This window comes from Oncorhynchus tshawytscha, linkage group LG01 (genome assembly GCF_018296145.1).
Source record: "Oncorhynchus tshawytscha isolate Ot180627B linkage group LG01, Otsh_v2.0, whole genome shotgun sequence".
Lineage (NCBI taxonomy): Eukaryota > Metazoa > Chordata > Actinopteri > Salmoniformes > Salmonidae > Oncorhynchus > Oncorhynchus tshawytscha.
The window spans coordinates 72,514,164-72,541,142 of NC_056429.1; the positions used below are offsets into that span (position 1 = coordinate 72,514,164).

At 43.0% G+C, this 26,979-nt stretch overlaps 2 protein-coding genes across 9 annotated transcripts in view; both read left to right on the top strand.

Annotated features, from left to right (window-relative positions):
- washc2c (WASH complex subunit 2C) overlaps positions 1–2,639 on the top strand; it is a 34,081-nt gene extending 31,442 nt beyond the window's left edge. For all 8 annotated transcript variants that reach the window (XM_024429296.2, XM_042325206.1, XM_024429305.2 and 5 more), the window contains 3 exons: positions 127–891; positions 1,152–1,314; positions 1,671–2,639. In XM_024429296.2, coding sequence (XP_024285064.1) covers positions 127–891; positions 1,152–1,314; positions 1,671–1,819 — 1,077 coding nt within the window. In that variant the 3' untranslated portion in view covers positions 1,820–2,639. The remainder of the gene's footprint in view (positions 1–126; positions 892–1,151; positions 1,315–1,670) is intronic.
- A 450-nt stretch (positions 2,640–3,089) lies between these two features.
- Positions 3,090–26,979, top strand: zfand4 (zinc finger, AN1-type domain 4). The gene is made up of 11 exons (XM_024429334.2): positions 3,090–3,311; positions 3,490–3,588; positions 4,869–5,186; positions 13,015–13,090; positions 13,968–14,035; positions 14,308–14,497; positions 15,878–16,028; positions 16,344–17,612; positions 18,326–18,377; positions 22,585–22,702; positions 24,331–26,979. The coding sequence occupies exons 3-11, from the start codon at positions 5,003–5,005 to the stop codon at positions 24,464–24,466; spliced, it is 2,244 nt and encodes a 747-aa protein (XP_024285102.1). The 5' UTR covers positions 3,090–3,311; positions 3,490–3,588; positions 4,869–5,002; the 3' UTR covers positions 24,467–26,979.

Sequence of the window (26,979 nt, forward strand, 5' to 3'; positions counted from 1 at the left end):
GGTGAGGGAAATGTGGAACACCTACATTTGATCCTTAAATTATAGAAATGTAATGTTTAAAGCTCTAACCTTGTCACTTCCAAAATAAGCCCCTGTTATGACTCCATGTGTCTTCTTTTCCTGTAGGGTCGAGCTAAAGGCTCCATCCGCCGCAGGCCCCAGACCAGGGCAGCACGGCAGACATCAGCTCAGAGATCTGTGGAGCAGAGAGACGAGAACCAGGGAGAGGACCAGGCCGGACCCAGTCCAACCTTGCCTAGCCCAGCACTATCTAACCCAACCCAGCCTAGCCCGGGACTACCTAACCTATCTCTGCCTAGGTCTAGTCTACCTAACCAAGCCCCAACCTCTGCCTTACCCTCCTCCTCCTTATCTGCTTCCTTACCCTCCAAACCCCTGCTCACAGATTTCTCTGTCAGACCGTCAGTGCTAACACTACCAGTGTCAAACACCCCTCTAAAGAAAGACTCTTCTAAGGGTAGCAAGGTGAAGGTGCTGCCTTCTCTTGACGAGGATGACCTGTTTAGGTCCGACAGCCTCTTTGGGTCTGCCCCTGCCCCAGGTCCCAACCCCACCATCCCCTCACCCATACTCACCACTCCATCCCCCAATCCCACAACAAAGACTACAGAGGGTAAAGTGACATCAAAGATTGAGAGTGAGAAGGAGAAAGTGACGACCCCGCAGTCCCTCTTTGACGACCCCATGGGTGACCTGTTCAAGAAGGTGAAGCCGAGGTCAGCTAAGAAGGCCAAGGCATCTTCCTTCCTGGAGGATGAGGAGGATGAAGAGGATATCTTCGGGCTAGGAAAGAGCTCCACTCCCACTACTGCTGGTGATAAAGTCTCTAAGGCTGGGAGCAACTCTACTCCCAAGCAGGACATCTTCCAGGTATTGGTCATGATGATCAATTGTGTCAGTCTGTTTATGATTTCAGTTTAAATTCATTTTGCGGCACTTTTCATTGTAATAGTGTAAATGCAGTTGGTCTGTCACACAGCATGCTGGGTCAGCACGTCTGTTGATCCAACAGTCACGATCTCTGCAACAGGAGGTAGAGGGAAATCAATATATTCCTTGGAAAGTGTGTGCACGCACGTGCATGTGTCTGTCTGCTTCTTGTCTGAATATGTCTGTTACTGTTTTCACAGGATGAAGCAACGGCTCCACCCAAAAAGCACAAAGAGAAATCCTTGGATGCCAGTCTGTTTGATGACAACGTTGACATCTTTGCTGATATGACATCCACTTCAAAACCAAAAGAGAAGAAGTCCAAGAAGGTGGAGACTAAATCAATATTTGATGATGATATGGGTGAGTATTTCAGAATATCTAGAACTTGCATTGTTGTTCCTCAACTGTTTCATCATGTATGTTGAAATTCACCACACACGCGCACAGACAAATACAGGTATGTGTGCATACCACAGGAGGTTGGTGGCAGCTTAATTGGGGTGGACAGGTTTGTGTTAATGACTGGAGCAGAATCGGTGGAATGGTATCAATGCCATACCATTCGCTCCTTTCCAGCCATTATTATGAGCCATCCTCCCCTCAGCAGCCTCCAATGGTGCACACACAAAAACAAACACACATACAGTCTTACAATGCCATTGCCACCTGATTGAACTGAAACATTCACAGTACTGTCCATGCTTCTCTCTCCACAGATGACATCTTCTCTCCCAGCACTGTGAAGTCGGTGCCCAAGCAGCCTCCATCCAAGTCCAAGAAGAACCCTCCCTCCCAGGACACCAGTGCAGCGGATGACTCGGGCAACATCTTTGACGACCCTCTCAATGTTCTGGGTGGGAACTAAATCGTGGACCGTTCCTGAGGAGCTAAAACTTTGGGTGCATCCCAAATGGCACCTTATTCCCTAGATAGTTCAGTGCACTATGTGGGGTATCAGGTGCCATTTGGTGTCCTAATTGTACAATTGTGCTTAATACCATGTTGTTTTGGAGGACTGAAAAAAGGGTTGGAGATATTAAAACTGTTCATATAGAGACTATTTATATAAAAACTATTGATTGATCGACAACCTCAGACGGAAATTAAAACACAGCAAGAAATGTTGAAGGTGATGATTCTGATATACACTTCACATCTTCATCTATGATTGATAACAGACAAAATAACAGTTATTAAATGCTATTTGTCTTTATTTAATATCCATGATAGCAGCACTTTATAAGCATATTCTTAGCTGTCATTAGACCAGCTGATAATAAATAGTAAATGATTTATAAATATAGTTGGAGAGCTCTGTGTTTTAAGTTTTGGACCATGCCATATCATAGTTATGAAGTCATTGTTAACCGACTGACTATCCTAGCAACAACAAGCAAATGTTTTTGTTTTTCAATTAATATGAAATTGTTAAATTTGTCAACTTTGCCTGTGATGAATGACATTTCAGTTTTTTAAACTAAAATAATGATATTTTATGAAATTTGAAATGTGTATTGTAAGTTTGTTTCAAAGACCTGCAGCACTGCTTAAGTATTTTGTTAAGATCGTGAGTAGTGGAATTATGAATGCAACTGAAATTAGGAAGATTGCCTGAAAGAGGAATGTGTGATTCTAGATTTACACGGTTCCTTCCCTTTAATTAAAATTCTACTTCTGTGCTTTAAGGATGGACTTCACTGCCATGTCTTGACTGCTAGTCGACTTTAAATGTTGAGTAACTGCACTGATACATTTTAAAGAGGATTCTGCATCATTGATATAGGAGCCTACATTTTATACAAAGTAAAAGCTATATTTTGATCTATTAATTCATCACTGATGGGATTGTATGATTGCTTAATTATAATTTGTACACTTTTAAATGAACTTATTCAAGTGTAGTACAAAGACAACCATTATTACACAAATGAAAGGTTAGTGTGTTAGGCTACCAGTATCTTTTTAATAACTCGCTCCGAAGCCAGTGTTCTTTTTCTAAGAGAAATAGTCAATCACTGTGACCGAACAATATTTGTCCCGCCTCTGTGTACCCCTCATTGGTTCACCTACAGAGAGCGAACACGTTACGTCATGGTGCCTTTGTTGTCAATCAAGAGAAGTCACAATGGGCTGGTCAGGAGCCGCTGTTTTTTTTTGACAGGTGAGATGAGTTGAGTTCAGGAAAATCCCAAGGGTTACCGATATTCCACTTTTCATGGGCAATAAGGATAGCTTTCCGCTGTCGTTTTTCTTTTAAAACATGGAGATAAGTAGAATCGTTTCATTATAATCTAGAATGCCGAATCTGAAAAGGAGAGTACGAGTAGCAGCTTGCAGCAGCCATCGACCCAAGCAAGGTAGCCATTGTTTGGGTTGCTAAAGTGGTTAGCTAGCTAACGCTAGTGAGCTAACTGGTTCTGGCTAGCTAGTCACAACCTATTTAGTTATGTATACGAAATAGCTAGCTAGATAATATATGCATTTGTTTCGTTAATAACGTAACTATCTATATTTGTGCTATTGTTCTTTGTCCAGCTAGTTAAAGACTGAGTGGTTCTAGTCTTGGGACGCCAGCCAGTTGTTCATTGGTATACTCTTGCCAGCTATAGGGACCCACTCTTGGATGCTCTTACGGTGAGTAAAATAATAAAATGGGGTTCTGGTGAGACAGAGACAGAAAAGATTCCTGTCTGGGCATGTATTAGTTATCTAGCTGCATCATTTGTATAGTATTTGCTAAGTGTAGCCACCTTTCTGTCTCGTAAGCGCTGATAGGAAAGATCAAGACTTTGTTTTTCACGATTTACACATGGTATATAGGTTCAAATGTTATAATGTAACACTGGCTTGATAGCTAGGTAACTGGCTAGTCAGTCTTGTTTTACTGAAACCAGATTCAGCTCACTTAATATTGCACACCACCTGTCGTGTTGAGGTTTCCAGGTTTGCTTTCTTAGCAGAGATAAAGCCTAATTAATGGTCATAGTGTAGGCCCTTAACTTTGGGAATACAGTAGCTGATTTTCTCATTTGTGGTGCTGAGAAATTCAGCTAGGGATACAGTAGACTTGGTTTTTACAGTGTTTGTGTGAAAGGAATTTAATCTGCTTGAAACCACAACAAATACTTAAATCCCATCTCTCTAGTAGTACACTAAACAGATTTCCAATCTCACCACATCTCATGTCGTTCCGAGTATCAATCAGCCCACAACTTTACATTTGCATGCATTTAAAATGAAATATTAATGCAGTCACATAACATACAGGTTGACTGTCAAGAGGCCTCCAGTCCCCTATGCCTGCATGGAGTTGTCTGTGTGTTTGATACCATACACTCCTCCTGATGGCATTACATAGACTAACAGCTGGTCAGCTTCAGCTAGACTATACTGCAGCCAAGAGCTGTGGCCTGGGCCTTGTGGTCAGCTGAATGTTTTATGAAGGCACTTATGAACTCTTACACTTGTCTCTTCAATTCTGTACTTTAAAAAAAACTTCTTTTTTTAAACTATTGCTCTCTAATTGTGTAGGCCATGTCTAAGTGACAGTTGGTGACCTTTCAGTGTGTCTGTGTGTGACGATTTTAATACGCACTTCTTCCAAATTAAAGGAATGATTTGCGTTCTGCTCACTAGTGTTAGCAGTGTGAGTTAGGCTTCCTTGCACATTGTAGGCCATAGTTGTTTCATATTGATAGTTGTTTGTGTTGTCAGGGAAGTAAAGGTCTCCTTACCTACCAGGTGCATGTCAACTCAACTCCCCCTTTCCAACTCCCCTCAGCATAGCTGGGGTTTTTTGGTCAACTGTTATACCCCACAGTGTCAATGTTTGAGGAACAAACATAGATTACCTTAGACTCGGAAGAAAGGGCAAGGTACTGAGCCATCTCTCTCTCGCCCTCTCTCTCCCTCAGAGCTTTGGGCTTCCAACATGATGTGTAACCGTGGTGACAACAGAGAGCACCCACACCCATCCCTCTCTCCCTTCCCCTGGGCTGCTGCCTCTCCCACACCCCCCTCACCCTAAAGCAGTCCTAACCACACAAAGATGGCGGACAGGAAGGAGCCACCAATCTATAATGATGACAGCGTGGGGGCCTTCCAGTACAAGTTGCCGTTCTACGAGACCATGGAGCTGTTCATCGAAACGTTGACTGGGACCTGCTTCGAGCTGCGCGTCTCGCCCTTTGAGACAGTCATCTCTGTCAAGGCCAAGATCCAGAGGCTGGAAGGTATAGTACATAACAGTAGTCAATCTTACTGACCTAGCATGTAGGTGTCTATACAGCTTCCCCAAACATTACTTAAGCAGGACCGGCTCCATTTCAAAATTTGAAATAATCTTTGAGTTTTGGTCTATGAGGAATCAAAAGCTCAGACTCATACAAATGTATTCTATTGCAAAGAATGGCTTTTCTGTTTTAGTAGTGCTGGAAAAATAAATATCCTCACAGCATCTAAAACTCACTATCTCTCTGCTCATCCGCTAAGCAAAGATTAAGGATCTGTGTAGGTGATTTTCCACACACACATTAACCCTTTACGCTTGTGGGAATTGGGCTAAATTGAAATATTTATTTATTTATTAAAGGTTGACCGATTATGATTTTTCGACATCGATACCGATTATTGGAGGACCGAAAAAGCCAATACCGATTAATCGGATGATTTTTGTGTTTTGATTTTTTTTAAATATATATATATATATGTGTGTGTGTGTGTGTGTGTGTGTAATAATGACAATTACAACAATACTGAATGAACAATGAACACTTTTATTTGAACATAATATAATACATCAATAAAATCAATTTAGTCTCAAATAAATAATGAAACATGTTCAATTTGGTTTAAATAATGCAAAAACACAGTGTTGGAGAAGAAAGTAAAAATGCAATATGTGCCATGTAAAAAAGCTACCGTTTAAGTTCCTTGCTCAGAAACTGAGAACATATGAAAGCTGGTGGTTCCTTTTAACATGAGTCTTAAATATTCCCAGGTAAGAAGTTTTATGTTGTAGTTATTATAGGACTATTTCTCTCTATACCATTTGTATTTCATATACCTTTGACTATTGGATGTTCTAATAGGTACTTTAGTATTGCCAGCCTAATCTCAGGAGTTGATAGGCTTAAAGTCATAAACAGTGCAATGCTTGAAGCATTGCAAAGAGCTGCTCGCAAACGCGGTAAAGTGCTGTTTGAATGCATGCTTACGAGCCTGCTGCTGTCTACCACCGCTCAGTCAGACTGCTCTATCAAATCATAGACTGGATTTTAATATAACACACAGAAATACGAGCCTTAGGTCATTAATATGGTAAAATCCGGAACTATCATTTAGAAAATACATTTATTCTTTCAGTGAAATACGGAACGGTTCCGTATTTTATCTAACGGGTGGCATCCCTAAGTCTAAATATTGCTGTTACATTGTACAACCTTCAATGTTATGTCATAATTACGTAAAATTATGGCAAATTAGTTCCCAACGAGCCAGGCGGCCCAAACTGTTGCATATACCCTGACTAATTTATTTCCTTCACTCAGACAAAACATTTGCAAAAGTTGCCTAATTACTGGGAGGGATGCGGGCAACTTCTTGTCGCATGTGGTGCTCAAATTCAGAATGGCTGTCAGTCAACCTGTGTTACAGAATTGCTCTGCAGGGAATAGCAGCCTTTTTACGGTCTCCTGACCAATTGTGGCATTTTGTGTTATTTTATTTTTAGCTGATCTTAACTTTTTTTGTAAATAATGTTTCCGCCATTGTTCAGTGTGTCTGTGACTAAAAAGAGCTTCTGGACATCAGAACAGCGATCACTAACCTTGATTTGGATGAGGATTTATACTTCAATGAGTCGGCGGCGAAGGACATACTGCTAATCCTGGACCAGGCCCAAATCTCGACACTCGTGCGGAATACTTAATCGTTCTATTGTCAAACGTGCAATCACTGGAGGATAAACTGGACAAAGTGTGATCTGAAGAACTTTAATATCCTATGTTTCTGAATGACTGATTGGCGTTGGAGGAGATGGCTGCCGTTTTACCGGCTCTTAAACAATTGTGCTATTGTGTGTTTTTGTATTATTTGTAACTTATTTTGTATGTCATGTTTCCGCTCCTGTCGATTATGACTGAAAAGAGCTTCTGGATATCAGGACAGCAATTACTCGCCTCGTACTGGACAAAGATTTTATTCTTTAATGAGTTGGACGCAAAGGATTTACTTCAAATACCCAACAAGGCCAACATCCCAGTCATTCGCCTGAGAAAGAGACAGAGATATCTGGGACGTAGGTCAGGGTGCCTTGTAAGGATCCGACGGCGACTGGGTCATCTGCCTCTACCATCAGTCCTAGCCAACGTACTCATTGCATAACAAAATAGACGAGCTACGATCACATATCCTAACAACGGGACGTTAAAAGCTGTAATTTCTTATGTTACACCAAGTCGTGCCTGAACAACAACATGGATAACATACAGCTGGCAGGGTTTACGCTGCATCGGCAAGATAGGACAGCTGCCTCCGGTAAGACAAGGGGTGGCAGTCTGTATGTTTGTAAACAACAGCTGGTGCACGTAATCTAATATTAATGAAGTCTCAAGGTTTTGTTCGCCTGAGGTAGAGTATCTCATGATAAACAATAGACCACACTATTTACCAGGAGTTTTCATCTATATTTTTTGTAGCTGACTATTTACCACCACAAACCGATGCTAGCACTAAGTCCGCACTCAATGAGCTGTAAAAGGCCATAAGAAAACAGGAAACCGCTCATCCAGAGGTGGTGCTCCTAGTAGACGGGAGCTTTAATGCCGGGAAACTTAAATACGTTTCACATCATTTCTACCAGCATGTTACATGTGCAACCAGAGGGGGAAAAAACTCTAGACCACCTCTACTCCACACACAGAGACGTAAAAAAAAGCTCTCCCTCGCCCTCCATATGGCAAATCTGACCATAATTCTATCCTCCTGATTCCTACTTACAAGCAAAAATTAAAACGGGAAGCACCAGTGACTCAGTCAATAAGAAAGTGGTCAGATGATGCTTCGGTACAGGACTGTTTTTCTAGCACAGACTGGAATACGTTCCGGGATTCTTCCAATGGCATTGAGGATTACACCAGTTACTGGCTTCATCAATAAGTGTGTTTATGACGTCGTCCCCACAGTGACTGTACGTACATACCCCAACCAGAAGCCATGTACTACAGGCAACATCCGCCCTGAGCTAAAGGCTAGAGCAGCTGCTTTCAAGGAGCGGGACTCTAACCTGGAAGCTTATAAGAAATCCCGCTATGCCCTCAGACGAACCATCAAACAGGCAAAGCGTCAACACAGGACTAAGATCGTATCGTACTACACTGGCTCCGACGCTCGTCGGATGTGGCAGGGCAACTATTGCAGACGACAAAGGGAAGCACAGCCCAGTGACACAAGCCTACCAGACGAGCTAAATGCCTTCTATGCTCGCTTCGAGGCAAGTGACACTAAACCATGCATGAGATTACCAGCTGTTCCGGATGACTGTGATCACGTTCTCTGGTGCCGACGTGATTAAGACCTTTTAAACAGGTCAACATTCACAGGACCGCATGGCCAGACGGATTACCAGGACACGTACTTGGATCACGCGCTGACCAGCTGGCAAGTGTCTTCCCTGACCCAGTCTGTAATACCTACAGTGTATTTGGAAATTATTCAAACCCTCACTTTTTCCACATGTTGTTATGTTACAGCCTTATTTAAAATTGATTGAATTGTTTTCCCCCCTCTACAAACAATACCCCATAATGACAAAGCAACCGAGTATTCAGACCCTTTAATCAGTACTTTGTTGAAGCACCTTTAGCAGCGATTACAGCCTCAAGTCTTCTTGGGTATGACACTACAAGCTTGGCACACCTGTATTTGGGGAGTTTCTTCCATTCTTCTCTGCAGATCCTCTCAAGCTCTGTCAGGTTGGATGGGGAGGATCGCTGCACAGCTATTTTCAGGTCTCTCCAGAGATGTTTGATCGGGCTCTGGCTGGGCCACTCAAGGACATGCAGAAACTCTTCCCAAAGCCACTCCTTTCTTGTCTTGGTTATGTGCTTAGGGTCATTGTCCTCTTGGAAGGTGAACCTTCGCACCAGTCTGAGGTCCTGAGCACTCTGGAGCAGGTTCATCAAGGATCTCTCTGTACTTTGCTCCATTCATTTTTCTCTCGATACTGACTCGTCAGTACTCGCATGATTCTGCCACCATGCTTCACTGTACGGATGGTGCCAGGTTTCCTCCAGATGTGATACTTGGCATTCAGGCTAAAGAGTTCAATCTTGGTTTCATCAGACCAGAGAATCTTGTTTGTCCTTTTAGGGGCCTTTTGGCAAACTCAATTTTTTTGCTACCCTTCCCCTGATCTGTGCCTCGACACAATCCTGTTTCGGAGCTCTACAGACAATTCCTTCGACCTCATGGCTTGGTTTTTGCTCTGACATGCACTGTCAACTGTGAATGCTGTGGTAGCCATGCTGGTTAAGTGTGCCTTTTTAATTCGAAATAAATCACAGATTGTGTCACCAGCGAAGCACCATCACACCACCACCTCCATGCTTCATGGTGGGAACCACACATGTGTAGATCATCCTTTCATCTACTCTGCATCTCAACGACACAGCGGTTTGAACCAAAAATCTCAAATTTGCCTAAGGACTGATTTTCTACCGGTTTAATGTCCTTTGCTTGTGTTTTTTGTCCCAAACAAGTCTCTTCTTATTGGTATCCTTTTTAGTAGTGGTTTCTTTGCAGCAATTCGACCATGAAGGCCTGATTTCACGCAGTCTCCTCTGAACAGTTCACGTGTCTGTTACTTGAGCTCTGTGAAGCATTTATTTATTACTGAGGCTGGTAACTCTAATGAACTTATGCTCTGCAGCAGAGGTAACTCTGTCTTCCTTTCCTGTGGAGGTCCTCGTGGGAGCCATTTTCATCATAGTGCTTGATGGTTTTTGCGACTGCACTTGTAGAAACTTTCAAAGTTCTTGACATTTTCTGGATTAACTGACTTTCATGTCTTCGTAATGAAGGACTGTTGTTTCTCTTTGCTTATTTGACCTGTTCTTGCCATAATATGGACTTGGTCTTCTACCAAATAAGGCTATCTTCTGTATACCACCCCTACCTTGTCACAACACATCGGATTGGCTCAAACGCATTAAGAAGGAAAGAAATTCCACAAATGTAACTTTTTACAAGGCACACCTGTTAATTGAAATGCATTCCAGGTGACTACCTCATGAAGCTGGTTGAGAGAATGCCAAGAGTGTGCAAAGCGGTCATCAAGGCAAAAGGTGTCTAATTTGGAAGAATCTCAATTTTTTTTTAAATTGGGGGGGTGATTACTACATGTGTTGTGTCATAGTTTTGATGTCTTCTATTATTCTGCAATGTAAAACTAAAGAAAAACCCTTGAATGAGTAGGTGTGTCCAAACTTTTGACTGGTACCGTACTTTGTTTGAAACCTGAACTTTTTAATACATAAAATGAGGTATGTCTTACCTTGCTTCAAAGTAGCCTATTAGAGCTCCTCTTTTTCAAAATTTCTCACTGATATTTTCTTGTCACATGAAACTGCTTGTATGTTCAGTGCCCTTTTGACAATGGGGTTTTCCTGCTATTTGCATTATGGAAAGAACATTCACGCGTAGCCCACTGCCTTGTGTGCATTGCTGCATTTGTAATTTGAAGAAATAATAGTTTATCAACATTTTTATACGGAACGTTCTGTTGCATCAGACTCAATGCATATTTTTTATTTTTGGGATCTATCGTCTGACTCCCACAACTGTCCCAGAGTCTGTTTCTCAACAAGTTGACTAATAGAATAGGTAGCCTTAGCTTTTCTACTATAGTAGATTGACAGGCTAGTGATTTTGCTGTGCGCTACTTGTCTTGTTGGCTGAGGAAAAGTATATGTGAACAGTTAACCTAACATCAGAATTTGTTAAGAAGGACAGCACATCGTTGCATCCTGGACTTGCATGTTCTGTTAATGTGAATGACCATATATTGGGGCTCCCGAGTTGCACAGCTGTATAAGTCACTGCATCTCAGTGCCAGAGGTGTCACTACAGACACCCTGGTTCGAATGCGGTCTATCACAACCGGCCGTGATTGGGAGTCCCATAGGGCAGCGCACAATTGACACAGCGTTGTAAAGGGTTTGGCCGTCATTGTAAATAAAAATGTGTTCTTAATTGACTTGACTAGTTAAATAAAGATATTGTATTATGGTCTTCAGAGTGTAGTTTGCATTTTGGCCTGCGTCGGTGTGTTGTAGCATGGTATGTCCTGTAGGGGGCATGAGTCATCTCCCTGGTCTGTAATAGTGGTGATTGTGTTTCTGCTGGGCAGCGTTTCACCGAGCCTGGCTGTCTGATGGAGCGAAACTTCGAGTGTCTGTCTGAAATTAACCTCTCAACAAATAAGCAGAAAATGTGTATCTCCTGCAAACAACACATCTGAGCCTGTATTCATAAAGCGTCTGAGTATGAGGTCAGTTTTGCCTTTTAGGTTATAATTAATATTATTATATAGATTTGGGGGGGGGGGCTGATCCTAGATTAGCACTCCTACTTTGTGTATTTTTGTAATTTAGCAGATGCTCTTATCCAGAGCGTTTTACAGGATTAATTAGGGTTAAGCACAATGACAGGTTTTCACCTTGTCAGCTCGGGGATTGGACCCATTGATATATATATATATATATATATAAACACACTAGATGACTGATAGGGGGTGCTGTATTAAAACCACTGCGCCTCTATCTTTAAGTTATGTATCTGACCAACAGATCCATATTTGTATTCCTAGGCATGTGAAATCCATATTCGGGCCTTATTTAAATTGACTCTTTTTTTACAAAATTTTAATGAACTGAAATGCAGTAAAATCATTAAATGTTGCATTTATATTTTTGTTTCACTGTACTTTCCTGTCCGTTTTACATGCAAAGCTTCATATTTTGTTTTTTTATTTACAAATAGGACACCTTTTATGCAGGGCATCACATTCTGTTTCTATTTCTTTGTTTTGTTTTTTTACACATAGAAATGTTTTTTATGCATGGCATATCTCAGTTGAGAACGGATCCCTATAATAAACTGCAGCACCTCTGGGGACTTAAACCCATCAAATATAGTTGCAAAGTTCGTAAAAACTCTGACATCACGGGAGTGAGTGATCTGTACTGATGACTATTGTTGCGCAATGGAGGGTTTTGTTTGGGCTCAAAAATAACTTATTTTTGAAAAGATGTCTGTTTTTTTAATCATGTCACTGTTTTGATCTCTGCCCTGTAGTCCCAAATGAAGTCCATTCAATTGATTGAAGATGTCTCTAAAAAAACAAACCTGATACGAACTCCTGAACCAATTTCACTAGTTATATGTTAGTTGCTCTTCTCTGTGATTACCAACACAAAGCCATCTCCTCCCTAAGCTCACACAGGCTGCTCTCTTGAGTGCATTATTACCATTGCTTAGCCACTGAACATCATTATGTAAAAGTAGATCATGACGCTCAGCAGACCACAAAGCAAGGAATATTGCAGGCTGATCAAATTATGCATTTATAATGGAGTCCATGGTGTTTTTTAACTTGCCTCTGAGTTGAGCACAAAGCACGCTCTGTGTATCAGGCGCAGTGATCTCATCTGCGGTGGAAGTGCCGATAGGTGGGCAGACAGACCCTGTACCACTGTTAGCAGCTATGATTGATTGTCTGTAACTGGTATGTTAGGTGATATTGATTGACAGCACTTAATGGGCAGGACTACAGGAAAACAGATTCTCCCATTGGAAAATATTGAACGTGGGCTCCTGTTGGCACTGAACATTGGATTTTTTAAGTTTTTTTTTTTGCTGATGTGTAGATGTTCAGAATTGTTCAAAGCGCCATTCTAAATTGATTAACAGGCCGGATCTGGCCTGTGGGCCGCCAGTTGAATAGCGATCCTATTCGCCAATCAGGGCTGTATATGTAAATGTGTTTAAATCTCTCTGCAGGTATCCCCGTTGCCCAGCAACACCTGATCTGGAACAACTTGGAGCTGGAGGATGAGTACTGTCTGCATGACTACAGGTGAGTTTAGCAATGTTGTGTTCATTTTGAACCAAACTGACAAACTTTCGTTTTTGTTTTCAATTGCAAAGCATGTTAAGGTTTTATTTTAATTTTATTTTACTCTTCAATTGAATGGGAACCTATTTTCATGTACCGCAATGCCCTGTAAACAAACCATCGACTTTGATCTTGTAATTTATGTTTATTTGAAATTAGTGTAGTGGATAACTTGTAGAGGGCTATTCGCTTAGAAAGTAATTCCCCTTGTAGTAAATACATTCTTTCCCCAAACCAGCTAATTCTACATCTTTGGTTGATTGATATTTGACAAACAGTCACGTATTGAATGTGTTTGGAGAGCTAGCCTATCCCAGTAGTGAGTTCTCAGTTTTATTAGATACAGACCTGGTCTACAGGTTGCAGATGGTGGTTGTGTCATGAACGCTTGTCACTTAATTTTCCACATGATCGGTCCCCGGCGAGATTTAGTTAGGTCTGAGGATCAACAAAACATCCTTTGAAGTCTTAGAAATGGAGGGTGCGAGGGGTTGGATTTGCATAGAACTGACGTTCCCGCTAGAATTCGAGCAGAATTCCCAGACATGTGCATAAGTTCATCTGGAGCGCAGACTGACGGAGGAAGGATGTTTGTTCCAGAATGATTGTTTGCCTGGTCTGTGTTTCCAGGGTCGTGTTCATTAGGCACCAAACAGAAGAAAACAGGGAGTGATTAATTGTTTTCCCGCTCCGTGACGTAATGATCATGGCCCATGCATGAATGATCCAGCTAGCTGTAAGGCAAAGCAACACAATGGTAGCTTAACCTAGCCTTCCAAAGGACTTGGGACAGTTTCTACTAGCCATCATTGCTGACATTTATCTTGTCTGTCTGCAGTATTGCTGAGGGCTGTACACTGAAGCTGGTCCTGGCCATGAGAGGAGGACCCATCAACACCAGGAGAGGTAGGTTGAGATGGGTTTGGATTTCTCAGCGTTCACTGCTGTACACCCATAAGTATTCACACAGATTAAATTCACCTGTTTGTGGCCGTTTTAATCCTGTAACCTCTGTAGCAACACGTTGAGATGAACCCTGTCCAAACAGTCTCTCACCCTCATGTCTATGAAGGACTCGGTGATTGGTTGATTCTCTCTCTTGTACAGTGTCCATGAAAGACTTGGTTGTTGATTGATTGACTGACTGGCTTATTGACTGATCGGTTTCTCTCCCTCAGTGTCTGTGGAGGACCCAGTGAAGGATATGGTAGAGTTGATGGAGGGAGGCAGGGAGGAGGGCTGGGAGAAGAGTATGCCTAGCAACAAGCAGGTCACCTTCCTGGTGTACCGAGAGGGAGACCAGCTCAACTTCTTCCGGGTCGTCGACCGAGGGGACGGAACTCTGACCCCTGTCTCAGAATCATTCAGGTGAATACAGGCCACTCCAGATAATTGCACTTCGAAGTGCAATATAAATGCTCCAGTCCCAATTCAACTACATTGTTTTAAAGCACTTTCTTCTCAGACACTGTACACATTTTAGATCAGTGAGCTTTATTTGGGTAGGTGGCAAAATGACACACTATATATATATATATATATATGTATGTATGTGTGTGTGTGTGTATGTATGTATGTATGTGTACACACACACACACACACACACACAGAAGTATGTAGACACCCCATTCAAATTATATTTCAGCCACACGGGTGTATAAAATCGAGCACACTGCCATGCAATCTCCATAGACAAACATTAGCAGTAGAGTGGCCTGTACTGAAGAGATCAGTGGCTTTAAACGTGGCACAGTCATAGGATGCCACCTTTCCAACAAGGGAGTTTGTCAAATCTCTGCCCTGCTAGAGCTGCCCTGCTAATCTGTAAGTGCTGTTATTGTGAAGTGGAAATGTTTAGGAGCAACGGTGGCTCTAACGTGAAGTGGTAGGCCACACAAGCTCACAGAACGGGGCCGCCGAGTGCTGAAGTGCATAGCACGTAACAAAAAAATGATGTCCTCTGTTGCAATACTCCCTACCAAGTTCTAAATTGCCTTTGGAAGAAACGTCAGCACAAGAACTGTTTGTTGGGAGCTTCATGAAATGGGTTACAATGTAGCTATGGTATACAATGACATTCTAGACAATTCTGTGCTTCCAATTTTGTGTGAACAGTTTGGGGAAGGCCCTTTCCTGTTCCAGCATGACAATGCCACTGCGTACAAAGTGAGATCCATACAGAAATGTTTCATCGAGATTGGTGTCGACGAACTTGACTGACCTGCACAGAGCCCTGACCTCAACCCCTTCGAACACTTTGGAATGAATTGTAACGCTGACTGAGAGCCAGGCCTTATCGCCCAACTTCACTAATGCTCTGGTGGCTGAATGGAAGCAAGTCCCTGCAGCAATGTTCCAACATCTAGGGGAAAGCCTTCCCAAAATAGTAGAGGCTATTAGTTAGCAGCAAAGGGGGTCCAACTTCTTATCAGTGCCCATGATTTTGGAATGAGATGTTCGATGAGCAGGTGTCCATATACTTTTGGTCATGTTGTGCAATTCCCATACACCGAATGAGTCTAAAAAATAGACCAGGTTTATATTCTTCCTCAATAGATCACTGGTCAAGGTCACCATGTGTGTGGAACGTGTGTCATTATTCTGAGCTGAAGCAGTTTAGGACAGGACAGTTTAGAACAGGATATCTGTTATTCTGATTGTGACTGTCGAGCTGTTGATCTCTCCTTCGTAAAAAGCCTGTCCATGTGTGATCTTGGTTAATATGTCTGTCTGGCATGTGTGTTCCAGTGGTGGCTCGGTGTACAACATGTTCTCTGAGGAGGAGGACAACGACCGTGAGGGCTTGCCTTTGGTCCAGCCAACCCTGGAGAACTGTATCACCATGAACAAGATGAAGCTGCTCAAAGCCAAGATGGAGGACATGAACATCAACAAGAAGGTAGACAGATTTGACTTTCTAATTCTTTTCATAGGATGTAATTCATTTCTAGCCATTAACACGGTTAGCAAGGAAGTGAAAATACATCCTTGTTGTCCAAAGCATTTTATTGGCAAGGTGCCGAACAGCATCTTAAACCTAAAACTTCAAAATGCCCACTTGTGACAGCCTCAATGTGTGACTCAATGATTTACAAATAAACTTGCATCTTAAGTAACTACTCATTATCTAATCAAAATGAGTGATTCTCTTCCTCGCCGTGCTCAAATTGAAGCCCTCAAACACACTGTATGACTTTCTGTCTCCACCCCCCAGCCTAAGAAGTCTGCCAAGTTGGAACCTCTTCCCCCCGTCGGTCCCCGGCCCTGCAGCAGCTCTCTGGACCCCTCTGGACCCCGACACCACCGTCTCTTCCGCGTCCTACCCGAGATCAACCAATCCCATCATTCCGCCTCACACTTACCTCCAATCAGGGACCAGGGATCCATAACTCCCTCCCCTCCCGCTGCTGCCTCCGCCTCCACCCACCTGTCAAGCAGCGGCCGAGCTCTGCCCTATTTATCTTCCTCGTCCTGTTACATGCTCCAGGAGGAGGAGCCATGGGAGTCCATCCCCAAGTCGATTAGACCCCCTCCTAAAGTGTCCCGGTTGGAGATCGGCAGCGCCAGGCTCATGAGGGACTGTGTGTACCCGCAGCTCCCCGTGCTCTCCAGCAAGGGTCAGGTTGGTGGGGCCACGGAGCTGCCTGACCCCAGAAGAGAGGCACTGGGCCTGGGGTTACTGGAGGAGGCGGTGGGCCTGCTGGAGCCCACACCGCCTAGAGCTTTGTACGGAGAAGACCTGCTCTCAGATCCCCTCAGCCTGGATATCTCTTCCCAGCCAGAGATGGATCTGGGTGGGTTGGATGGGCTAGGAGCCCTGGGGGTTGGAGCAGAGCTCCAGCTCCCTTCCGCCCCATCTCTGCTCTCCCAAGCTGTGGGGATGAACTCTTTAAACAACTGGGCAATGGGTGGTTCTGATAGGCTAGCCTGGAAAGGGGAGAGGACACCTTTACTTGGCAACACCCTTCATCATATTCCTGACTCTCCTTCCTCATCATCCTCCCTCTCAAGTAGACCAAGACTACCACAACCCTTTGAGTTTTCTGGCTCAACAACGTCACCCCTACGACCCAATCTCCACTCCTCCTCCCACCCCACCACTTTTCTCACCCCTCCTCCTCCTGCTAGCCCCTCCTCTCCTCCTCACGGCTCTCGTTTGCGAGGCATCAATGTGGACTCCCCAGGCAAGTGGCCGGAGATGATCAGTAAAAGCGAGGCGCGTGGCATCACCAAGCTGGCCAACCAGGCCTGTAAGGAGCCTCTCGGGTCCCTCCGCAACACAGAGCTCCTGGCCTCCCTGTCCTCATCCAGGTCCCTAGGCAGCAGCAGGGGAGTCCTAGAACCAACCCTGGGAATCGGGTTGGGGCTTCCCGCTGTTGGGGCCTCCGGGCTTGGCACGCTAGGCTCCACAGCCCTCTCCCTCCCAGCCAACATCCAGCTACTCCAGGAGGACCTGATACGAAGAGCATCCACCTCCTACATGGTAAGTAGTAAGTGTTAACTCGAAATGACATAACGACAAGGTTCCAGTTTAACCAAGTTTACTATAATATATGAACACACTATAAGGTAGCCATTCCACTCAAGGCTAGGTCCATCAACAACAAGACTCCCTGCGCAGGCGCACTCTTGACTGAGTGATTGCCCCGTAATAACAAATATATGGGATACTTAAAACATGAACTTAACAGTAAAGACAGACTATTGAGAGACGACAACCCAACTAGGATGGAAAATGGGCACTATCCACAAATGAGGACTCAATGATGAACTGCCTAAATAGGAATAAGCAACTCAAAGAAGCACAGTGATAGTGCATTTGTGTTGTATTATGAGGTACTATACTGTTGTACACTGTATAGTTTTTGCGTAGCCTGAAATCCATAACCTGTTTCTCTAACATTCCACTCCCTGTACTCTGTCATTGCCAAACAATGTTTAGCATGACCAGGAGTTTTAAGGAGTGGAACGATCACTAAACAGACTGGTAACCAGACTATTTTGTGCGGTGTTGATAGAGCCCCACAGTGGAGGTGTCATAATACCCATAAAACCTAGCGGTCAAACAGGAAAATGCTTCCAATTGTTTTTCCACCATTTATTTTTCCCATAGGGTATTTTAGAAACACTTAAAATAAGGGCTGTGTTTCGTGGTACTCTATTGACCTTGTCTGAAACCTCTTCTCATCGTTTCAGTCAACTAACAGCCTGGGATCAGCTGGAGGCTCCAGTTCAATAAGAAGACTAGGTGAGTGGGACAACCCTAAAAACTCAGGGACCTGGGTCTGATCAAAAGTAGTCTTGAGTAATGAACTAGGAAATAGCTGGCCATTTCAAATGTAAGCCCCAGTCACAAGTACTGTGCTATATATTAGGGAATAGGGTGTCTTTTCAAAAGAAGAACAAGTCTTTAATGTATTTTTTTTTTTGTCCTTTAATCCTATTAAGAATTGAGTAATGAGTCACTATCAGATCCTCACCTCATTGAATCCAAGAGGGAATGTGATCCATTTATGACAATTCCAAATATAATCAAAATTCTATTTATACCCTGTTTATTGAGATGAATAAAGTTGCTTGTGCGTTTTCCACCCAAATCTTTGTGAAAGCAACATTATTATGCTAGTAGCCTAGCATCGGGCCTGTTGTCTGCAACATTAGGCTGCCCTGCGGACTGTTGCCTTTGTGTCTCTGGCCTGGTGATGCAGGGTGGGCAGTCACCAACACACACACACACTGTCAGAAAGAGACGGAACAGCTCTCTGACAGACCTAGGGGTAGAGGCAGACTGAGGCCGCATGGACAGACACACCACACTCACACATGAACGCATGTACACAGTAACAAAACAGCTCACTGACCTAGGGTTAGTGCCAGTAAGGGCACACACACCACACATACAGCAAGTACACACACACACACACAGGGGAGTATTATGTGAAAGCAGCCAATGCATGTTATATGAGCATTGCAGCGTTGCACGGCAATGGCATTCAGTATTAATATGATACAGCTGCAGAATGAGCACCATCAACAGGAGAGGACATTTACGTTCATGTTTACACACACAATAACACATACATACCACACAATGAGCCAAGGACAGCAGAACGTGTTTGGCTACATTGCAGTCGAACTTCACTGATCACTAATCTACAATTTAACTTGCATCCCAAATAACTACTCATTATGTAATCAAGATTAGCTAGTATGTGTCTCGCCTTGCTCAAACTGATTCCCTTCAAACAGCTCGTCTTAGTCTGGATGGCCTTTTGAGTATGTTCTGTAGCAGTATATCAGAGCAGATTAGTGAGGAGGACACAACTCAACATCCAATCTCATGGCCCATTGCCTGGGTGGGAGGTTCTCCTGTCTGCTGTGTCACACTAACCTCCCTTTTATATCAGTCCTATTACGCCTGGCCTTCATCCCTATTCTTTGTCTGTCGGTCTCTGTCTGTCAATCGGTCTCTGTCGTTGTCTGTCGTCTGTCTCTCGGCCGGTCTCTGCCTGTCTGCCGGCCGGTCTCTGTCTGTCTGTCAGTAACAGTAAACATTACACTCTCAAAATGTCCAAAAGACATTACAAATATCATGATGTGCAAATAGTTGAAGTACAGAAGGGAAAATAAATATAGGTTGTATTTACAATGGTGTTTGTTCTTCACTGGTTGCGCTATTCTTGTGTCAACAGGTCACAAATCTTGCTGCTGTGATGGCTGTGGTATTTCACCCAGTAGATATGGGAGTTTATCGAAATTGGATTTGTTTTCAAATTCTTTGTGGGTCTGTGTAATCTGAGGGAAATATGTGTCTCTAATATGGTCATACATTTGCCAGGAGGTTAGGAAGTGCAGCTCAGTTTCCACCTCATTTTGTGGGCAGTGTGCACATAGCCTGTCTTCTCTTGAGAGCCAGGTCTGCCTTCAGCGACCTTTCAATAACAGGGCTATGCTCTGAGTCAAAGATTTCCTTAATTTTGGGTCGGTCACAGTGGTCAGGTATTCTGCCGCTGTGTACTCTGTTTAGGGCCAAATAGCATTATACTGTAGTTTGCTCTTTTTTTTGTCCAGCTTTCCCATGTGTCAAGTAATTATCTTTTGGTTTTCCATGATTTGGTTGGGTCTAATTGTGTTGCTGTCCTGGGGCTCTGTGGGGTCTGTTTGTGTTTGTGAAAAGAGCCCCAGGACCAGCTTGCTTAGGGGGCTCTTCTTCGGGTTCAGCTCTCTGTAACTTAGAGGGCAACGAGTGTGTCCATCTCCTCTATACCATGTTTCTTGTAGGATGACAATGTCAGTATTTCCAATTTCTTTGATGAAGTCTGGGTTCCTGCTCTTTAGGCCAAAGGCAGATGACCTCAGACCTTGTATATTCCAGGATGAGAAGGCTTTTTGTTCCATAGTGTCTAGTGTTGTTTTTGTGAGGTTTAGGCCCAGACCATCACAGTAACGTGAGTAGAGCATCTGATACATACCTCTTAGGTTGCAGGATGGGGCTTGGGCGGATGTAATAGTGGAGGTTGGGCCTGTTGCTCTGCTCACGGCCTGAGCATACATCCTGCTGTCATGTTGAAGTCCTTGCCGCGGGGGGCAGAAGGTGCATAGGTCTGATATGGGGGGGGCCTATATAGGGTGTGTTCAGAGTTTGTTTGGCTGGTGAAGCTGTGGTCTGTGTGTAGGTCCCCTTGGCATGGGTTCTCTTGGTGCAGGTCCTTCAGGAGGGGGTCTTGCAGGTCTGGGAAGGTGTGTAGGTCTGGGAGGGGTGTCCATTTCTCTGTTGCTCCTGTGTGAGATGTTGGAGATGTCCTTCCTGGCAAAAGTTTTGATTGCTGCCTTGTGGAGGTGGACCTGGTCGTAAAGGCGCTTCAAGTCCAGGGTGGAGTGTTTGGCCAGGTATACATTAGGTTTTGAGGCACAGTCTTATGAAATACTTGCTATATGGTAGCAGGATGAAAGTATTATTGTGGTAACAGGGTGGAGATAACCACTTGTGCGTTGGAGAAAGTGGAAGAAGCTTTTTTTAATAGTTCCCTCGAGTGCTGTTGCCACCCTTTCCTGCTGGGCCCTCGGGTCATTTAAAAAAAATGTAACTAGACTAGTCAGTTAAGAGCACATTCTTATTTACAGTGATGGCCTACCCCGGCCAAACCCTAACCCGGACAACGCTGAGCCAATTGTGCTCTCCCAATCACAGATGTTTGTGATACAGCCTGGAATCGAACCAGGGTCTGTAGTGAAGCCTCTAGCACTGAGATCCAGTGCCTTAGACTGCAGCGCCACTCGAGTGCCTGTGTGAATTATGATGTGGCTGGGGTGCTCCAGGGCATGCCTAGTGTTTGGGCACCAGAGTTTAGCCACTTTGTGTTTGGGAAAAAGTTTATCCTCTTGAATGTAATTGCCATTTGAGTTGATGAGGAGCACGATATCTAGCTTTTGTGTGTGTAGGGGTGTTGTCAGAAATGCGATTGGGGGTGCTGACAGGAGGGCTGTTGGGAGGGAGTTGGGTTGTCTGTCCCATTGTGGTTCTGATCTGAGGTGGGCTGTTCTTCTGCCTTATCTGGGGGAGTGTCCTGCTCTCTGTCCCAGCTCAGCTTTCTGACCTCATCCTGCAGTGCCATGTGTGCCTCTTTTTAATAATTAAGTTCTCCCACCTCAGTCCGTATAGCAGCCGGATCTCTGATGTCCATCTCCACCTTCTGCCCTCCAGGTCTTGTTGGGGGGGTGGTGTTGTGCTGGTCTGTTTTGTGAGTTTGTTCTGTCTGGATTGTGTGGACTAGCTTTCTGAGCTCCACCATGTCTCTCTCCAGCTCTGTGAACTCTCTTTTTCTGTTTCTCTCTCTCTGTCCATCTCTCTCTGTCTGCTGTTTGTCTTTCTTGCTCACTCTTGCTGTCTCTCTCTGTCCTGTTACCTTGCCCATGAACCTTATCTCCACGCCTTGTAAACTGAACAAGGTTGCATCCACGGGTGTGATTGTCTTAGGCAGAGAGTGACTTGTGTTGGAATAGTTATGAGCTGGAAAAGAGAACAGTTTTCACAGCTTGTGAACGAGTGTGAAATATGTGTTTGGGGGAAAAAAACTTTAACAATGTATATAATTAAATATTTCCACACGGGAACTAGGGATATCCTTCAGTTAATATTTCCATATATCTTTTAAAACAAGTTTTAGTGTCTAAGCTACTAATAGTAGGAAAATAACTATTTCCATGTGATTCCCTCACCAGACCCAATAGATACATTTGTTTTAAAAGTCTCTTCGTTTACTGGTTGCCGTAGTAATAGTTAGGTAACTAAACATAATTTCATGTTGATACACCAGGCCTGACTGACTGCTCCTGATATGTTTTAGTTTTATTCAGTGTTCTTGGCTTACTATATTATTTAGTTTACTCAAAGTAAACCAGAATGTCTTTCCTCAAAGTAGAACACAACTATCCTGTGTTACTATCTCTTCCAGGCACCCCGACATATCACCTGCCTCCAGTCAAGGTCCCGCTGAGCAGGAAGAAGAAGAGTTTTAAACACTGCTTCCTCTGTGGCAAGAAGACTGGTCTCGCCACCAGCTATGAGTGCAGGTACATCTCTCAATCCCTCTATCATTCTCTCTCTCTCTCCCTCCCTCCCTTCCCTATTTGTCAAAAAGCCTGCCCTCAACTACCAGCTAAGAATTCAAGGTAGGAAAAAGCACTTCTGCGCCAGCCCACTCCTCACCCTCTCTCTCTCTCTCCCACTCCCTACCAGCCTCTTACTCCCTCCCAGCCTCTTACTCCCTCCCTCATTACTCATTCTAATTCAATATTGTCTGTTTTATGTGTGTATCTTTACTACTACTAGGTATGCCTAGACTATGCCAGGCGTTTTTCCTGTCCAGTAGTGTTCATGTCATCAACAGCACGATATCGCATACTCCCTCACCAGTCACCACCACAACCCCAGTATCAAGTATCACAACTTCCCGTCATTGCTTAGGGCACACAGTGTGTGGTTGTGATGCAACAGGGTGTACTGGGTAATCTCTCATCATAATGCTATAACCGTCTAATGTTGGAGTCAAGCTGTGTTCAAAAGATTGAAGTTGTGATTGGTTAGTGCTGAGTAATCTAACTGTGATAAGTGTTCCACTTGGTGTGTGTGTCTCAATCGTCTATCTTTAGTAGGTTTGTTGTAAAACACCAGCAAATCAACTCCAATATATTGTAATTTGCTAAATCCATTCCAAAGTATTCCCTCAAATAATAGAGAGCTATGTGATTGTATACAAATGTATGCAAGGTTTGAAATTATGTTTTAGTCAAATATTATATATGTTTGGGCTTCTTGCGATCAGTTTTCAGTCTGCAAATGATTTGTAATTATGTTCCAGCCCCCTGGCCATCCGCTCAAGAAAAAAATCCTCCCTCGGCTGACTCTGGTTGATCCCTGGTCTATAGTCTCTCCCTTATTTGAAAACCGATATGAGTCACAGTTAAAGTAATGTGGGCCTTATTTTTTTAAATTGAACCTTTATTTAACTAGGCAAGTCAGTTAAGAACAAACTATTATTTACAATGACGGACAAAGCTGGACGACGCTGGGCCAATTGTTTGCCGCCCTATGGGACTCCCAATCACGGCCGGATGTGATGCAGCCTGGATTCAAACCAGGGACTGCAGTGACGCACTGAGATGCAGTGCCTTAGACCGCTCTGCCACTCGGGAGGCCGAAGTCCAGTTTTTCTACACAAGTGGATTGTTATCTCTATTTCAGTTCCTCTGGGATAGAGAAGGGTTAGAGCTATTTAAAAAAAAGTTAGAGATAAGTGTCCACAAGAATCTCTAGATAATACGGTGTTTCAGTACTGGGCTCATAATTGACTGAATGTGACAACTGAGATGTAATCCATTTTGTAATTGATTGAAAATGCAGACATCAAGGTATTGATGATGTTTGGAAGGACCCTTTACCAGCCAGATTCCATATGGCCATAAAAGACATGGGTTTCTAATCATTTTGTGTCGCTCAGTTGGTAAGAGCACAGCACTAGCAAGGCTAAAGTTGTGGGTTCAATTCCTGCTGTGACCTCCTAAACACCCCCAAAAAATGTAAGTATGCTGTCATTGTACTGTAATTAAAAAGGTATGCTCTCATTGTACTGTAAGTCACTTTGGATAACAGCCCGAGTGGCATATATAAATAGGGCTGTTGTGTTCCTCTGTTTTCTCAGGTGTGGTAACAACTTCTGCGCCACCCACCGCTACGCAGAGACCCACGACTGCACGTACAACTACAAGAGCGCCGGACGCCGCTTCCTCCAGGAAACTAACCCCATCGTCAACGCTCCCAAGCTGCCCAAGATCTGAGCCCCTCCCCCTGCCCCCCCCCTCTATCCCTGTACTCCTCCTTCCTTGATTTACCTGAATGATTAAAAACAAAAAGGAAGGAAGGATCTTGATCACCATTGTGTGCTTTTTAATCACCAAGTTTGACTTAAATGACATCGAAATGCCAAGTGGAACAAAACAGAACAGAGAATATTAGCACACAAACTTTATTAGCTAGCTATCACCTCTGCTCCGGACAATGTGAACAAACTGGTGATCCACTTTCTTCGTATATTGTAACCTTGATATTTTTCCTTAGCAAAAAAGTATTGCATGTACTATACATAGATGTTTTTTTAAAGCAGAAGATGTCAGTTTATTTCATGTTTTAACGGAACAGAAGTGCACATCTCCAAGCGTAAACGTTATCTATTTTTTTTATTTTAATTTTGTCAGATTTGTTTTTCTTAAAATAGGACTGCAGATCACTTTTTCATGCGACAAGTCTTTGAGAGATGCACTTTAGAATTATCATATTTATATACCAATGTTTGACTTTTTGTTTTTTTTGTAGGCTCTTGCAGTTCTGTGTGTCATTTTAATTAAGTGTTTTTGTTGTCTTACTGTCAATCATGTTTTTATATCCAGTACCTTCAGAAAGTATTCAATACCCCTGAATTATTCCACATTTTGTTGTTACAGCCATCTACACACAATACCCCATATTCACAAAGTGAAAACCTGTTTTCAGACATTTTTGCACCTTTATTGAAAATGAAATACAGAAATATCTCATTTACTTAAGTATTCACACCCCTGAGTCAATGGATGTTTGAATCACCTTTGGCAGCGATTACAGCTGTAAGTCTCTTAAGAGCTTTGTACACCTGGATTGTACAATATTTGCCCATTATTCTTTTAAGAATTCTTCCAGCTCTGTCAAATTTGGTTGTTGATTATTGCTAGACAACCATTTTCAGGTCTTACCATAGATGATTAAGTAGATTTAAGCCTTGTGTTTTAGGTTATTGTCCTGCTGAAGGGTGAATTAATCTCCTAGTATCTGTATGAAAGCAGACTGAACCAGGTTTTCCTCTAGGATTTTGCCTACCTTTTAGCTCCATTTAGTAAATGTTTTTATCCTGATAAACTCCCCAGGCCTTAACGATTACAAGCATACCCATAACATGATGCAACCACCACTTTGCTTGAAAATACGGAGAGTGGTAATCAGTAATGTGTTGCATTAGATTTCCCCAAATCTAACGTTTTGTATTCAGGACAATGTTAATTGCTTTGCCACATGTTTTGCAGTATTACTTTAGTGCCTTGTTGCAAACAGGATGCATGTTTTGAAATATTTTTATTCTGTACAGGATTCCTTCTTTGCACTCAGCAAATAGGTTAGTATTGTGGAGTAACTACAATGTTGTTGATACATCCTCAGATCCCCCCCCATCACAGCCATTTAACTGTTTTAAAGTAACCATTGTCCTCATGGTGAAGTCCTTTGCGGTTTCCTTCCTCTCCAGCAACTGGGTTAGGAAGAGCGCCTGTATTTTTTTGGAGTGACTGGGTGTATTGTTACACCATCCAATGTGTAATTTACTTCTCCATGCTCAAAGGGATATTCAATGTCTGCTTTTTAGTAGCTGAAACACTCTAGGGCAGCAGTTTTCCAATATGGCTGCCTACCAGCTCCATGGGCCAAATTTAAGAGCGGTTTCACATGGCCAAAAGATATAAAGCCCAATTATGTACCAATAGATGCCTCTTTGCCAGGCATTGGAAAAACTCCCTGGCCTTTTGTCGTTGAATCTTTGTTTGAAGGTCTCTGCTTGACTGAGGTACCATACAGATAATTGTGTGTGTGGTACAGGGATGAGGTAGTCATTCAAAAATCATGTTAAACAATATTATTGCTCACAGAGTGAATCCATGCAGTTTGTGACTTAAGCACAGTTTTACTCCTGAACTTATTTAGGCTTGCCATAACAAAGGGGTTGAATACTTAATGACTCAAGATATTTCAGCTTATTTTATCTGTAAACATTTCTAAAAAAAAATCCAATTTGACATGGGGTACTGTGTGTAGGTGAGTTTCAAACAAATCTCAATGTAATCCATTTTAAATTCAGACTGTAACACAACAAAATGTGGAAAAAGTAAAGTGGTGTGACGACTATCTGAAGGCACTCTCTCCTCGCCACTTCTGGCATCAATGTTACAACGCGTCTTCTACTAAATCAACTAATACTGAACACTCCCCGTTGATGAGAAACTGTAAAATGGATTACTTTCATGTTAAAATCAAGATCAGCTTTGACATAAGTATGCAAATAGCATGTCAAACATGCTGTATGCTAGCAGGGGAAGGGAATATAGTATTTTGGTTTATGGTTGCCATAAAAATAAATGGTATTTTAAATTGCACAGCTGTTGCAAAAAACATTTAGTTACTATATTGGAGGGCTGGAATAATCCAACATATGGCTGTGTTAACTTGTTTGAATGAATAGTAAAAAATAAAAAGTGATTACAAGAACTGGTCA